At 43.3% G+C, this 14922-nt stretch overlaps 1 protein-coding gene across 8 annotated transcripts in view; it reads left to right on the plus strand.

Annotated features, from left to right (window-relative positions):
• Positions 1 to 14922, plus strand: part of MAP2K5 (mitogen-activated protein kinase kinase 5) — a 257106-nt gene that overhangs the window by 217373 nt on the left and 24811 nt on the right. For all 8 annotated transcript variants that reach the window (XM_025472372.3, XM_025472373.3, XM_025472374.3 and 5 more), the window contains one exon: positions 1763 to 1808. In XM_025472372.3, coding sequence (XP_025328157.1) covers positions 1763 to 1808 — 46 coding nt within the window. The remainder of the gene's footprint in view (positions 1 to 1762; positions 1809 to 14922) is intronic.

A 14922-nucleotide genomic window follows, 5' to 3' on the forward strand; every position in this document is an offset into this window, starting at 1 on the left:
TTTTCCCCCCGACTTCGAACATTTTATTAACGCTGTTTCTATTTATTTAAAATACTTATATAATATTCTGTAGCTTTTAAAAACTATTTTTACCCTGCAGACATTTTATTTCCAAAGCATATCATGTTGGAAAAAAAGCACATATATCGGTTTAACACCCGAGTCCTGAGCTCATCAATAATATAGAGCCATTATCCAGAAATGTGTATTAATCTCTCTTAATTTCCTTTACATGGAATTCCTAGAAACACTCAGAAGCACATCATGGGAATGCCCTATTTTGAAATGCAGAAATTGAAAAATAAATGGTGCCATTCCTAAGCCGCCTGGAGCACTGATTTGGGCATCACCCGACCGGCAATGTGGGCTTTGTGACGGGACAGGACGGCTGTGCATCTCACTGTGTGGCCTGAGAGCCGCTCGGGGGTGGGGCCAGTCCTGGGCAGACGGGGATGAGCAGAGAAGGCTTTGCCTTCCTTCTGTCCAAAAAATTAATCAGCTTCTATGTAAAAGTTTTATGGAGGCAGGGGGAGGGATAACCTGTGTTGAAATTTCCACAGATGTCAAGCCGAAACAGAAATGATAGTGGGTAATAGCCTTGTTTTCCCAAGAGATACAGCTACTTTGGAATGTCAGATTAGGACTGTTACCAACTCCACTGGCGAGACAGCTTGAATTACTTGCTAATGGATGCAGTATTTGAGAGGTGCATATGGTTATTTATAGGGAAGGCAAATGTCCTTGATGTCATTAATGGTTCATAACTACGGTTCTTATTTACCAAATGATCATTAAGTCTCTCTATTTAAAAAAAAATAAATACTGTCAGCAAATGCAGGGGATCATATGATGGGTTTTCCTGTTGCTTGTTAGAGGTTGCCTGATGTAAAGAAAAAGCATCCATATGATTTTGAAGTAATCGAAGAAGCAGCCTCTTTTCATGACTTCATCCCACAGACACTCTGGGTTTAGTACAAATACGGCCGCCAAAGAGTTACCCACAGTCACGTCAGTCCCACGTGTGAGTGTTTCATCATGTAGCTACGTACATGATACAGCTGTGGATGATACTTACTGTCTGTAAGACAAGAAATATTTTGTAAGGAATGTGGTTCTTTAAGCAGCTTAAACAAACAACTCCTCACAGCTGTTTAGTGCATATAGACTTGCATTGTAACCAGAATAAATAAAAGTTGAGATAATGTAACAGCCCATTTGTAACTTTGTAGCATTCTCTAGATTCCTGGCCTCTTTTATGTATTATTTGTCATTCAGAGTGATAATGAAGGAATAAGATATTTTCCTATTTGACCTGATAGTCATGTTTCTTTTCTTATTACCTTCTCCCAGTTACCAAAAAAGAAGTCTGTTGTTCCCTACATTTAAGTTTGAAATAAATTGAGAACTGAGTCAGGGAGACATATTGCTGCTTCCCCGCCACACACACATTTATTTCAAAAGTAGAATTAGGTAAATTTAAATCCATTCTTCATCTGTATTGCAAGAATAACTCTACCCCCCCCCACACACACACACACACAAGAAAAAATCTTTGTGTTTCTGATTCATGAGATTTCCCCCAAAATCTGATTAATTAAAGGCCCAAATAAAAGACAGGGTATATATGCTAATACTTTGGCCAAGAATTGAATATGATGAATTTGAAAACATTCAGATTCCAGGGGAAACGGTCAAGGGTGGAAAGTATAGCACAGATTCCTAAGTGATACCGGTTAACAGTGGGGTTTCCTTCCTCTTACAGCATGCGAAAACAACCAAAAGAAAGACCAGCACCTGAGGACCTGATGGTAAGTACATTTTTTTAGTTACATTAGAATTCTCTAGTTATAGATCTGTGCTTAACATTCTGTTAAAAGTACCAGAATGGAATTTAAAACATCCACAGGCTTTAGAGAGGCAGCATTACTTACTCCATTTGGGGAGGTGTTTTTGAAGTTCATATCCTCAGACAGTAGTTTTTACTTTTTAAAAACCCACCACCATTTTTGAAACTTAAAGCAGAACTCTCTTCCTTCGCCTCACACCCAAGGGTCACAAGTTAATCTGGGTTACTCCTTGTCCTCATTTGCTGTTACAGCCTCTCAGAATCCAGAGGATTGGTAACAGAAAAGCGAGTCAGCATATTAAGTTTTTAGCGCAGTCCTGCAGGAGAGTCTGAACGTGGCGTGGAGTCCTCTTGGATTCATGTAGAATGAAATTAGATTGGCTGCAAAAGATCAAGTTAATGTGAATCTTTGGTCTTTCCACAGAAAGAGACAACTATAAGGCTGCGGGTGCTGTGTTCTCAGCTCCAAGGCCGCTTTCTTTGATTGCAAATGACAGTTTTTAGTGGAGCAGGGAGAGGAACAGAGACGCTCCCTAGCAATTCCCAAATGGTCATTTATTTAGTGCAGATTGTTGATTTGACAATGCACAAGCTGTTAGACCGCTAGGATCGAGCATTAGTAAATAATAATTATCATCTGCTCTTTCTCATGTTTTGTGTATACCATTCCGTCTTTAGATTATTGCTCAGAGCACATTCCGGCCGATTTCCTTTCACCACTTTAAACAGTGAACATTTTACAGATACCAGTCCAGAGGTCTTCATCCGTTGTTTGCCATCCTAATCAACACCCTGAGTGCCCAGACTTCTTAAGTAGGATACAGATTTCATCCTAGAATATAAAATAACACTATGTTTCCCTTTCACATCATGAATGCTTTCCGGAAAGGTAGTTTTCTCCCTCTTGTTACCCCTGGAACAAATCTCCGTTTTCAGGGTAGTTTCAAGTTAAAGTTCACCCCTAAAACCTCTGCAATTCACAACTGTGCAGTTTTCATGTCTAGAATACACTGATCTTTCAGCGACGGCGTCTCTTTGATGGTTGGGAAATTCTTGCAGTTAGTCACATTTGAGAAAACTTGGAACAGGTTCTAGAGATGGAGACCCATTTACCTTGTACATTATTATGCTATGGCTGGATAGCTTAGCTATTAAAACAAAGGAATAGGGTTTCATAAAATAGATATGTTTGTAAATGCATGTCTCAGTGCTATGATGAGTTGGCCACTTATAAATAAAACACTCCAGATCTCACGTACACTCATAAATGCATACGGATGTATGTCTTCTTGGTAAGGAGCACAACTCCAGGGTGGCAGGTCATAAAGACAAAGCTAAAGGGTGAGTACTTTCAGTGCCTTAGAAGGAAGTGTATGTAAGGGTGTGTGTGTGTGTGTGTGTGTGTGTATGTGTGTGTGGAGAGAAACAAGCAATACATATTTTGATATCTCTCTTTATAACTGTACACCCTGGTGTGTGCTGTCCCACATTTTTAATTAATAAATATCAATAAATCAGTGAAAAAACAGTGAAAAATTTAGTCACAGGAAGCACTATCCTATACGTAATTTAACATTTTTAGTACTGCTCCCAGTTGGATTTAAATGAACATATTCCTTAGGTACAGCACCAGTGAGGCACCCTGGCTTAGAAAGAGCTTGGTGAGGAGGCGGAAAACTTGGAACGAATGTGAGGCTCCTGCGGTCAAGAGGGTTGGGTGCTGCCTGCCTCTGACTGTAATATTGAACCAAATAGGGGAAGGGAAGGAAAGTGAGTTTTACCTGACTTGGGGTACCTGAGTCACATCCTTGGATCCCAGTCTTTGTGTTTTCCAGCATATTAATGGCTTTAATTTTTCCTTTTCCCTCTCTGTCCACAACCTATTTGATGGTGCTCCCATCTGGAAGCTGAGAGCATCCTCTGGAATGCATGAACTGTGGAGGACATTTGTCACTGTGGGTGGGGGTCTGCCTTTCATAAAAAGAGCAGTTTATCTCCCAGACACGGTAACACCAGGTAGCAGGGTACTGACATGGTCAGTACTTTTGGGCGTACCGCTTGGGCCGCATCAGCTGTGGGAGGCCTGGAGATTGTCCAAACCAAAGGGAGAAAATCAGAGATGGGACCAGGTGGAAATGCTGAGAGTTACAGATGCGTCACTGAGGACCTCTGGTGTGGCTGTGACCTCAGTGAACACATTGGGTCCTGCCTAAGTAAACCAGAGTGCAGGGAGGGGTGGGCCATGCACACAATGGGCATGCAGGCAGTTTTTATCTGGTGGGGTTACCTTATATCCAGAATACCCCAGTCATAAAAACCATCATCTTTCCAATTTTTGACCATGTAAGTCTTAAAGATGAAGTGTAAAGCTCAAGTTTAGACTCCTGAGGCCACTAAAATCCCAGTAGTAGGACTCATCTAGGTGTTTAGCTATTTAATTCTACTTTTTATGGTTGTTCCAAAGATAGTTACCAATTTTTCTCTTTTTTAAAACAGATTTTATTTATTCATGAGACACACACACACACACACACACACACACACACACAGAGGCAGAGACAGAGGCTGAAGGAGAAGCAGGCTCCCTGCAAGGAGCCCGATGTGGGACTCGATCCCAGATCCGGGGATCATGCCCTGGGCCAAAGGCAGACCTTCAACTGCTGAGCCACCCAGGCATCCCTAGTTATCAATTTTTCTGTTTTGAGTAGAAGTATTTTAAAGCTGGACCAAGAAACTCCCTTAACACTCACATTTTGGGGAGCCCAGAGTTCATGTGAGCTGATAGACTTTTCTGGCATGTAGCCATTAAGCTACATATAGAACTCACTCAGAACTCTCATCAGTAGCATCCACATTATCTTGGGAGATCTCAGAACCAGGTAAATAATTCAATTCAGCAGATATTTGTAGACCATTATGTGCAAAGTCCTGTGCTAGACTCAAGATACAAGGAAGAACAAGCCACATTCATACAGTCTTGCAGGGAACACAGCAAGTATACAAATTGCTAGGATAAAGTAACTCATAAAAGAACTGCAGAGAAAAAAAAAAAAAGAACTGCAGAGTTCTGGGGGATCCACTGGGAGAAAATGGGAAAAGCTGCATGAAGAAGGTAGCATTTGAAAAGGGCCTTTGGAGAATGGACTGAATTTTAGTAAAGAGTTTTCAAGGGGACGTACCAGACAAAGGAAACAGACTGGGCAAAGCCTGAGTGTGAAGAGGCTCCAGACTTTTTCAGAGCAGCGTGAGAACTCTAGTGCCCTTTGGAACAGAAATCCTATTGACATTGTTCTCGTGGAGTCCCAAACCCACAAAGGTGGAATTCAGATAGGCTACACGTTCACCACCAGCTGGGTAATCTGTTAAAACTTCCACTTCTTATAGAAGAAACCCTAGTCCAAGTCTGAAAACTTTGACCTGACATGGAAGCAACACACCCACCCACCCACACTTTTTTTCCGTGAGTGGGCTCCCATTCAAGTAGAGAAACCCTTCTGTCCTTTAAGAGCTATTGCATAAATCAAGAGTCAGCGTTAAACCCAACAAAGGAAAGCCAGCCATGCAGGCGGTGAAGACCCTCCGACGTGCTGATACCCCTCACTCACACACACTCTCTGCTCCTAAGAAAATGATTCCGTTATTAACCCACTTTTACATCACCCTAGTAAATCACAGTGAAGACCTAGGTCAGTGCTGCCTCGGCTCTGTGAAGTAGGACCCATCAACTTAGAAAAAAGTTTCAGTCTGTAGAAGCTCTGTAGAGATGGCAAACAATGTTCACCAGGCTTAAGACAACGCAGGGGGAACGTTGCAGCTTATGTGGAGTGGGGGACAGCTGCTGCCCGTCAGAACGGATGGCGAGGATGCGGCAAGAAGGGAGAAGATGATAAAGCAAGGGTGATGGAGGCCTTTTCCCAAAATGTCAGCAATCCAATTGAAGGACGCAAAAAGGGACACCTGGGTGGCTCAGCAGTTGAGCATCTGCCTTCGGCTCAGGGTGTGACCCCAGAATCTCAGGATCAAGTCCCACATCGGGCCCCCTGCATGGAGCCTGCTTCTCCCTCTGCCTGTGTCTCTGCCTCTCTCTGTGTGTCTCTCATGAATAAATAAATAAAATCTTTAAAAAAAAAAAAAAAGACAAAAAAATAACAATCAGACCTCTAAATTCAGCGACAGCTTGAGATGGGAGCATATTGAGATGGAGAGGGTCAGATCTGGTTTTGCTCTTCAAATGGTTGTGTTGAAGTATTTTTGAATAGAAGGAATACGGAGAGAAACATTATCGTGTAGGCCCTTGCTCGAGGAGGCCACTGAGTGTGCCTTCTGCTGAGTGAGTCTTCCTGTGAAGTTCTCTAGTAGCCAAGGTCAGGCTGTGCTTTAGCAGGAAAGCTTCCCCACTTCCCTTCCCTTGTCAGCAGCTCCCTATCCCCTCCCAGCTCTTAGCATCCTCATGTGCAAAACGGAGGGGATGGACGAGATCCCCCAGTCCTCCATCTCAGGTCCATGACTTCAGGAAGTCTGTTAGAGCCCCTAAAATTCCATCCAGCTTCATATATGCATGCAGGGATTTGCATTCTTTTCTGAGGAGAGGAATCTGTGGCTGTCATCAGTTTTTCAAACGGGACCGTGACCCTGAATGATTGTTAAGCTCCCTGGCTGCCTTTTCATTCTGTTAGTGCAGTGCAGCCAGGACCAGACCAGCAGCTCAGGAGGGTGCTGGCCCGGCCAAGGGGAAGGAAGGGAAAGGCCCTCCCTGTGGGACTGGCCAGGGCTGCTCCCCAGCTGGCAGGTGTCCTTAACCTCCCAGCCTGTCCTGAATGTGGGCCTCGATGCAGGCAAGGAGGGTACGGGCCGTGGGCACCTCTACAGTTACAATTTAGGTTCAGAGTGCTGTAGATCCTTCTATGCATTTAGAGTATTTCCAGAAGCTTCCCATGTCTAAGCTCTATTTAATGGAATCTATGCATAGTAAGTAATCAGGTCAGAAGAAGCAGCATCCCGGTTTGAGATCAATCGCTGGCTAATACTTTATCTAGGCCACTTTATTATCTCATGCTGATCCGATTCCCATTCTCCTCCTCCTTTGTAGCATGCACTTCGGCTGTGGTAAAAGTACGGATCACATACATATTAAAAACATATACCCATTCTATCTGTATGTAAATGCGTGAGGCACAGCTGGATATTGCAGAGGAGTTTGATTTACTAATAGTTATTATCTGTTCTAGCTGTTCAGTGGCAAAGAGAATTTCAAAGAAACAAGCTGGCGCAGAAATTGTCTTTATGCTATTACTATACTGCTTTAGTAATTGTTTAAAAACATGGGTTTTCTCCTTAGGTTCTAATAATGCCTGTTATTTTGTGCGTTTCCTGGTACATTCCAGAGCAAGGCGTCCTCGTTCAGTATCTCCTCATGTTTGGGTTTTGGTTTTTTGGGGGGGGTTTTTTGTTTGTTTTGGTTTTGGTTTTCCATTCAGGCTACTAAGAAGAAACACAGAGTGCAGTTTGCAATTGAAATTTGACATTTTGCTTAGAAAGCAAGTAAATCGTGGGTCGAAATCTAAAAAGCAGGTGTGGATCTTGGGGGAGGGATGTCAGTTATAATCAAAATAATGCTTTTAGATTTTTTTTCCCTTCATCTAAATCCCAGCAGCTGCAAACTTAAAGGCATCTCATTTCTCAGAAAAGGCTTTATGTATAAGAGGTGGTATTGTTTGGGGGCTAATAAACACCAAACTGCTCCAGAAAAATCTGTTTAAACATTTAATTACTTGTTAACTTGTTTAACTCCTCTCTGTTAAATTGTCACTGGTAGCTTTTCTGTGTATCCAAATCTGATTGTAATTACATTTTCATATAGTTTTGCTGGTTGTTCTCTCAGTTAATCAATGGCTGTGATAAACTGGGCATCTCCAAGGTCCCTTTTAAAAATTGGAGAAATCACCACGTTAGATTTTTGTCTCTCCAGCACCTCAATTCCAGGGTAGAAAACCCCTTTTGGGTTTACACCAAATGGTTTCATCCGCCATTGTTAGACCCAAACCTTTTGACCCCTGTGATAGTCAGAATGGACAATTAAGAAGATGATTTTAGGGGCACCTCAGTGGCTCAATTGCTGGAGTGTCTGGCTCTTGATCTCAGCTCAGGTCTTGATCTTAGGGTCATGAGTTCAAGGCCCATGTTGGACTCCATGCAAGGTGAGGAGCCTACATTAAAAAAAAAAAAAAAGGATGATTTTATTCAGGCTGTTGCAATATGGAGAATGTTTATGAGGGAGGGATGTCTCAAAGAAAAAGGAGTGGGCCATGGTTATGGAGGCAGGTAAACGAGGAAGTCAGATGGAAGGATGGATCATATCTCTGTGAAAGCTGGGTGGTCCTTTGTGGCTAACAAAAGAGTAAGGAGATTTCTCATCTATTCTTTCTTTCTGGGAGCACAGATAAAGTTCAACATTATGTCACCACATTCTACTAAACGGACCAGCAGTGAGTTTTGGTTTCTTTTGATCCAGACCTTACATGTATCCCAAGCACAAATAGGAGGAAATGCACATTTCAGCAGCCCCCTTGCATAGTGTTCATGGACCACTCTGCTTGCAATCTAAACTTTTTAAGATACTAATGATGATTTAATAAGCAATTACGAATTTGGTTGTCGTTTACTACTAGCTATTGCCTGTGTCTTAAAGAGCATGTTTTAAAACAGACCCTTAGGCCAAACTCATATGTGTGTCTGGCCACCCATTCTTGCAGACATCATTTTTGCTTTTGGTTATTCATCTGGAGGTGCAGATCAGCTCATTAGCCAAGGCACCCAGAATTTGCAGGGAGACTCCCTGACTGGGATTGTAACTTCAGCTAAGTATTTCCTTCAAGCACAAATAGCATCCCAGAAGCCTGGGGGCTCTACAGAGGCCCAGTTGACAACCATGTAATGATCTTTTTATTATTATTTTCAAGTTCTGAAGGCCATTAAAATCATCTGTTTGTGTCTGCTTATAAATAGGAATCCACTAGTAAGAAGTTGATTTTAGCTTTTTAATTGCACATAATTACAACGGCAAAATCACTATCTGGATGCTTGAGATCGCACTAAATCAGACAGCTTTAATTTGAATTTTTGATGACACGTTAGCACTTCAGCAAGAACAGAGAGATTATAACCCCAGAAAACAAGCTTTGTTTTCCCACAGACATGACTGCTTAATCTTTTCATGAGACTTGAGCAGATAAACATGTGTGTGTTTGTGTGTATTTATATACACGCACGTAGCAAGAGAGATACAGATAGATAAAAATCTGTCACTCCTTGATCATGGTGATCTAACAGTTTTAATTTCCCAGTTAAGGATAACTTTTTTCCTCCATCAGTCAGGTCAGATCTCTTAATATGGTGATGATTTGCCTGTTTAAGATTGCGGTTTTTTGAACTCCAGCCTGCAATGCTTCTTTCTCGTTTTACTGGGCCAACTGTCATCTTCCCAGCATCGCGTTTCATGGCACAATGAGGCTGTGGTGCCTTGACTGCAAAAATAGTTTGGTTATCCTGGAGGCAGTGAAGTGGATCTCTGGGGCTGCTCTGCTGTGTTATGCCACATTTACGGGGGGCGAAGCTGGGTCTTGGGAGTGTGTCGTCCATTAGTTCCTCATTTGACACCACTCAGCCTGTTGGCAGTTTCTTTTATTTGGGTGGCGGCCTCGGTTTGGAATACCCTTCCCCGCCCTTGGAGATCTCCATCCTCCTCTGCATCACAGTGCTTGGTCCCTTCTCTGAGGCACTCCAGAATTTACTGTCTCTAACTTGGAATGGCACTTAACTACACAAAATTACATATTCGTCTTATATTCCCAAGTTTGCCCATGTAGTACAGGTTCCTAATGCTGGCAACTCATCGGAATCAGACAAGTGGGTTAAAAATAAAGAGGAAAAAAAAAAAAAAAAAAAAACCCCAACCCTGGATCCCAGCCCAGATCAAAGAATCTGTGATGCTTGGGCCAGAGAGCAGGTACTGTTTTGTTTCTTAAAAGCTCTCCGGGTGATTACAAGGAGCAGCTAGTTTAATTCCCTTTTTTCCTACTCGATTATAAGTGCCGTGAAGGAGGATCATGCTCTTAGAATTCAGTGCCAGCATGGTTGGTTCTATGCAACTGCCATTCAGGAGAGGTCTCTGATCTAAGAGAAATCGCTATCACTTCCTCTTTGCATGCGCCAGTCTCGCTCATCCAGTTCAGTGAAACGTTGTACTAGACATCGAACAGAGAGACAAACGGATATGTCCCTTGTTCTCAGTTTCCTCAGATTGACCCAAGAACAAGTAATCTCTGGACGTTGTGACGTACAAGATAAGTTAGGGTGATCACACCAGAATGCGTAGTCCGATCAAAGGGTTTTGTTGGAGTTACCAAGAGGTCATGTGGGTGAAATAATTTGATGCTAAAATAAAGGCATTTTTAGGATGTTGCAATGTTTGCAGGAGGGATAACGTTCAAAGCATTTAACAACCAGTGTTGTGACCAGAGCAGGCACCGGGGTTTGGCCATCCCACCCTGGAAGTACGAGAAGAGCAAGACAGCGTTACACAGGTAACGTAGCACCTGTGAGCTCTCGGGTGTGTTCTGACCACACAAGAATCCACCTTGACCGTTAATTCCAAGTCAAGAGGTCACCAGAGAACCAAGACCTAGAGGAGACCACCTGGCCAGCACCATCTTTGCTGGGTTAGACTGATGGCAGGGGGACCCCACAGTCTTTTTCAGCATCACAGATGCGTGTCACCCCAACCCCTAGCTCTCAGGAATAATGGATTAAGTTGAAAACAACCAGAGACATTTAGTCATTTCTGGGGGAAATATAAAAGATCTGAAGCCTAGTCTCTGTGATTTGGGAATTGCTGTTGAAGGCAGCAAACTTGTTTTCCTGGGAGTACACTCCAATAAATAGATGCAATTCTTATCAATAATTAATGAGTCTAACCAGGAATTTCAAGGGCTGGAAAAATATTAGAGGCCTCCTATTTACAGTTGAAACCAGCTGGATTTGTTTAATGGGTTGTTTGCTTTTTAATTTGTAGCAGTTTTGAGAGAGACCTTTGGGGATCGGGAGTCTTGTGGTTTCAGTGAACCCTTTTGTAGATATGCAGTTATTTGGGGGGCTGGATCTGCCTGCAGATAATTTGAGGTTCGCTTGGCCATTTAGAGACTGCCTAAAGGCAGTAAAGACATTTGGGCCTTCTGTCCTCTATTTAATTTTCAAGATTAGAATTAAACATTAGGTCTTGGTCTACCGAGAGACATTTGCCGGAGCATGGACTAGTTTCTTTCCAGTATCCTGGTTTACCGTTTCTCTGTGCTTTCAGTATAAATGGTCACTGATCCTGAAGTAGGAGGCTAGGTAGCATTCGTTTATTCGTGCAGAGGTTCCCTTGACACAAATAAAAATGGAATTTTCAAATGTAACCTGATTAACTCTTAATTGTATACCAATAGCCTACGTGTGTCTCACCTCCCTCAGAAGGCTTCTGGATGGCCTGCGTCTCTTTTTAAACTTGGGGGGGGGGGGGGGGCAGAGGGATTCAATTAATAGCAGGACTTTCTAATTGTGGGACTGGTGTGGAGTTGACAAAAATTTGTATAAATAGGGTACATTTTTCCACTTAAGAGGGCTGTGCTGAAACATTTTTAATTGGATTTTCATGGTGATTGACAGCATTTGATTATGACAGTAACTTTATTTGGCTGGACTGCTCTCGCCTCTTGTTCAGATTTTTCCATCAAAGCTCTTTTTTATCCTCTGAATCCCCAGTGGAGCAGCAGTCATTGTGGAAGAGCCTTTTAGCACCTTTGTTGTCACCATCCCTGGTGATGATTGGGCCCAGCTGGTAGTAGATAAGAAAATGTCCCTTTCACAAAGAGGCTGTGTCTCCCGCCTCTGTGGCTTCAATAATTTTAAGAGCCCCCAAAACCTGTTGAGGATTAGAAGTAGCTTTAGATGTGAAATGAGTGTTAAGTATTAGTAATCGGGAGATTAGGGCCCCAGGGACGATGAGAGATAAACAACCGCAATTAGGGCAAATCTGCCGATGTAAACAAAATTTAGCAGAAACAGATGCCCTAACCATTTTGGGGGATTGATTTGAGGGCACCAAGGAATCGATTTTTGTCTTGTTTACACTTTCAAACCCCTGTGATATAGTGAAAGGCGAAATATTTCATACAGCCTGATTTTAGTTAATTTTTTTTCCAGTGCCTCACAGTAGGCGCCTGTCTTCTCGCAGTGACCAGGCCTGAGTTTATTCAGCATTCACAGGGAGCAGCTAATTGTCTATGAAGGGCCCCCGTGTTTAAATGGGCTTGACAGGAATTTAAATTTTGTTTCAATCAACCCCTGTGCTCACAGCCTGCTCCAGTTTCTAATTTTTAAATTAAACATGATTTTTTTTTTTTTTTAAGCCAGAGCCTTGCCTCTGGAATACTCTGGCTCTAACTCTCGGAAGGCAAATCAGCAACCCTGGAATGCTAGTGTGTGTAGGGCCCGAGGCACCAGCTCCCAGGCTGGAAAGTTCTTTCTAGAACCAGAGCCGGCGTTTCGTCCCCTTCAGGGAGGTCAGCAGAGCTGTGGCTGGGCACACTGTCCTTCCTGCCTGCGGAAATAGCCCAGCTCTCCTGTGCAGGCAGTGGTGCCACGTCATGTGGAAAGTGGGTTAAATACCAAAGAAAGGCAGAAGGGTAGATTTAGAGGGCTGGTTACATTATAACCTACTGCACGTCTGGTACAGATACAGATTTCAGACTAAGGCTTTTCTACTCCTGTGAGATGGGAGGGAACACCTCTGGGCAGCACGAGTGTGCTCTCGCCGTTTTTAGTTGTCAAGCACCTGCCAGGTGCAGAGCATCCTACCTGATGCTGAGGAAGTGTTGTGGCAACCCTGAATCCTGACCTCAACCAGCTTATAGTCTAGCAAGGAAGATGAGGCTGTAACAGCCAAGCCCTGGATGGGACGTGAGACCCACTGAAGCCCTCCCTCCGCAATTCCTGCCCACCTTCACCTGCCCCTTCACACGCACGCTGGGCTCCAGTATTCTCATGGTGCCCAGATACGTGAGACAGCCTTGCGTGGTCATGTCTTTGATGTGCTGTCTCCTTACATCCACGTGGGAAATTCCTGCAATTCCAGTAATTTCAAGAGCCTCCAAAAACGTGTTGAGGATTAGAAGTAGCTTTGGGTGGGAAATGAGTGTTCATTGGCACAGCCTCTGTGAGGCTTCCCAGGCCTGCTTCGGTAGGGTTCACGACTTCCTGGTGTATGGCATCCTTCCTGCTGGCAGGTACCTCTGTTAGTGCACTTTTCACGCTTTGTGGCAGCAGCTTGTCTACATAACTGGTAACAGTGCATGAACAAGACTACTAGTTTCTTTTTTTTTTAAGATTTTATTTATGTATTCATAAGAGACCCAGAGAGAGGGGCAGAGACATAGGCAGAGGGAGAAGCAAGCTCCCCGTGGGGAACCCGATGTGGTACTCGATCCCTGGCCCCTGGGATCATTCCCTGAACTGAAGGCAGACGCTCAACTGCTGAGCCACCTGGGCATCCCAGGACTACTGGTTTCTAGAGGACAACGTCATGTCTTATTTATGTGAGTATCCTGAGCATAGCCCCAAGTAGAATGCCCACTATATAGTTATTGAATTGAAATGGTATGAATTTAACAGGTAAAATGTTTTCTGTGGGAGGCAAGGTTTCTTCCAGCCAGGGTTTTCTGGGCAGGCTTTGTGAATTGGTGACAAGTAAGGCAGTCCTCACAGAACATTTATTAACGTGAGCGTCTTACTTTTTGCATACAACATGGAACACAGCTCGGATCACAAGTGGCAGACCCTGTAATGTCCGCACTGGCCAGAATCTATTACAACTTATTTTCTCTGAACTTACCTGAAAGCACTTATGAGGATTGCATGCATCTTGGAGCTGCAGATAAATTCAGAAAGGCTTCTGTTCTTTAACATCTAAAAAACCAAAATTATTGTAGAGAGAGAAATTAATCTAAACAGATAACATTTCTTAAACACCTGAGTTTCAGAGTTCTTTCATATAAATTACTCATTTGACCCTCACACAAACACTACAAGGGTTATTCCTATTCCCATTTAACTGATGTGTTAAACTGGGGCTTAGAGAGGTTAATTGGCTTGCCTGGAGCCACAAAACCAGGACAGAAATGGGACCATTGTGCCTTAAACAAAGCTGTATCTACTGGTGCACCCTGAGCAGGGGATGGTGCTTGTGAGAATCTCAGCTAAGTCAAACTATTTCTTGCACTCAAAAATAAAACTCAATACAAATAGCCTGCAAAGGAACATGTAGGATTTCAGCAGGGTGCTGGTGAAGCCAAAATGCCCCTCTGGTCCCCTCCACCTTGGCCTCATCCTGCAGCTGCCATAGTTGAGGCAAGGAGCTGGTGGCTGCACACTGCAGCAGGTGCCTGGCCGAAGCCTCAACCTCAGTGCAGGCAAACCAAACAGGAAGAGAGAAAATAATTACGAGCAGTTTGCATTTGGTCTGTTAGTTGGTTATCTGAGGCTGTGAGTATTTTTGAGTTATTATTGTTTTTTGCTTTTGTCAACCTGTAGCAGAAACCAAGAGCCTCAAACCTTATTTTCAGTTCTTCCATCATGGTTACAGAAATAAGCGACTTCTGGGGTGCCTGGGTGGCTCAGACCTGCCTTTGACTCGGGTCGTGATTTCAGGGTCCTGGGATCAAGCCTGGCAGTCCGGGAAGTCTGCTTCTCCCTCTCCCTCTGCACCACCCCCCCCGCCCCGCCCCTTGTGTGCTCTTTCCTCTCAAATAAATAAAATCTTAAAAAAGAAAGAAAGAAAGAAGCAGTTTCCAAGAAAAACTGTTCCTTGAGTTTGGGAGAAATTTCTTTTAACTTGGCAAATTTACTAGCCACATTCTATTCGTAGAATTTATTATTAGATGCTCTATTTAGTGCTATTCAAATATGGACCATGAACTAGTAGTAGCATCTGAACTGTTTCTTGAAAACAAGAAAGGAGTTTGTGCTAGAATATTAAATCA

The sequence above is a fragment of the Canis lupus genome, chromosome 30, assembly GCF_003254725.2.
Source record: "Canis lupus dingo isolate Sandy chromosome 30, ASM325472v2, whole genome shotgun sequence".
NCBI lineage: Eukaryota > Metazoa > Chordata > Mammalia > Carnivora > Canidae > Canis > Canis lupus.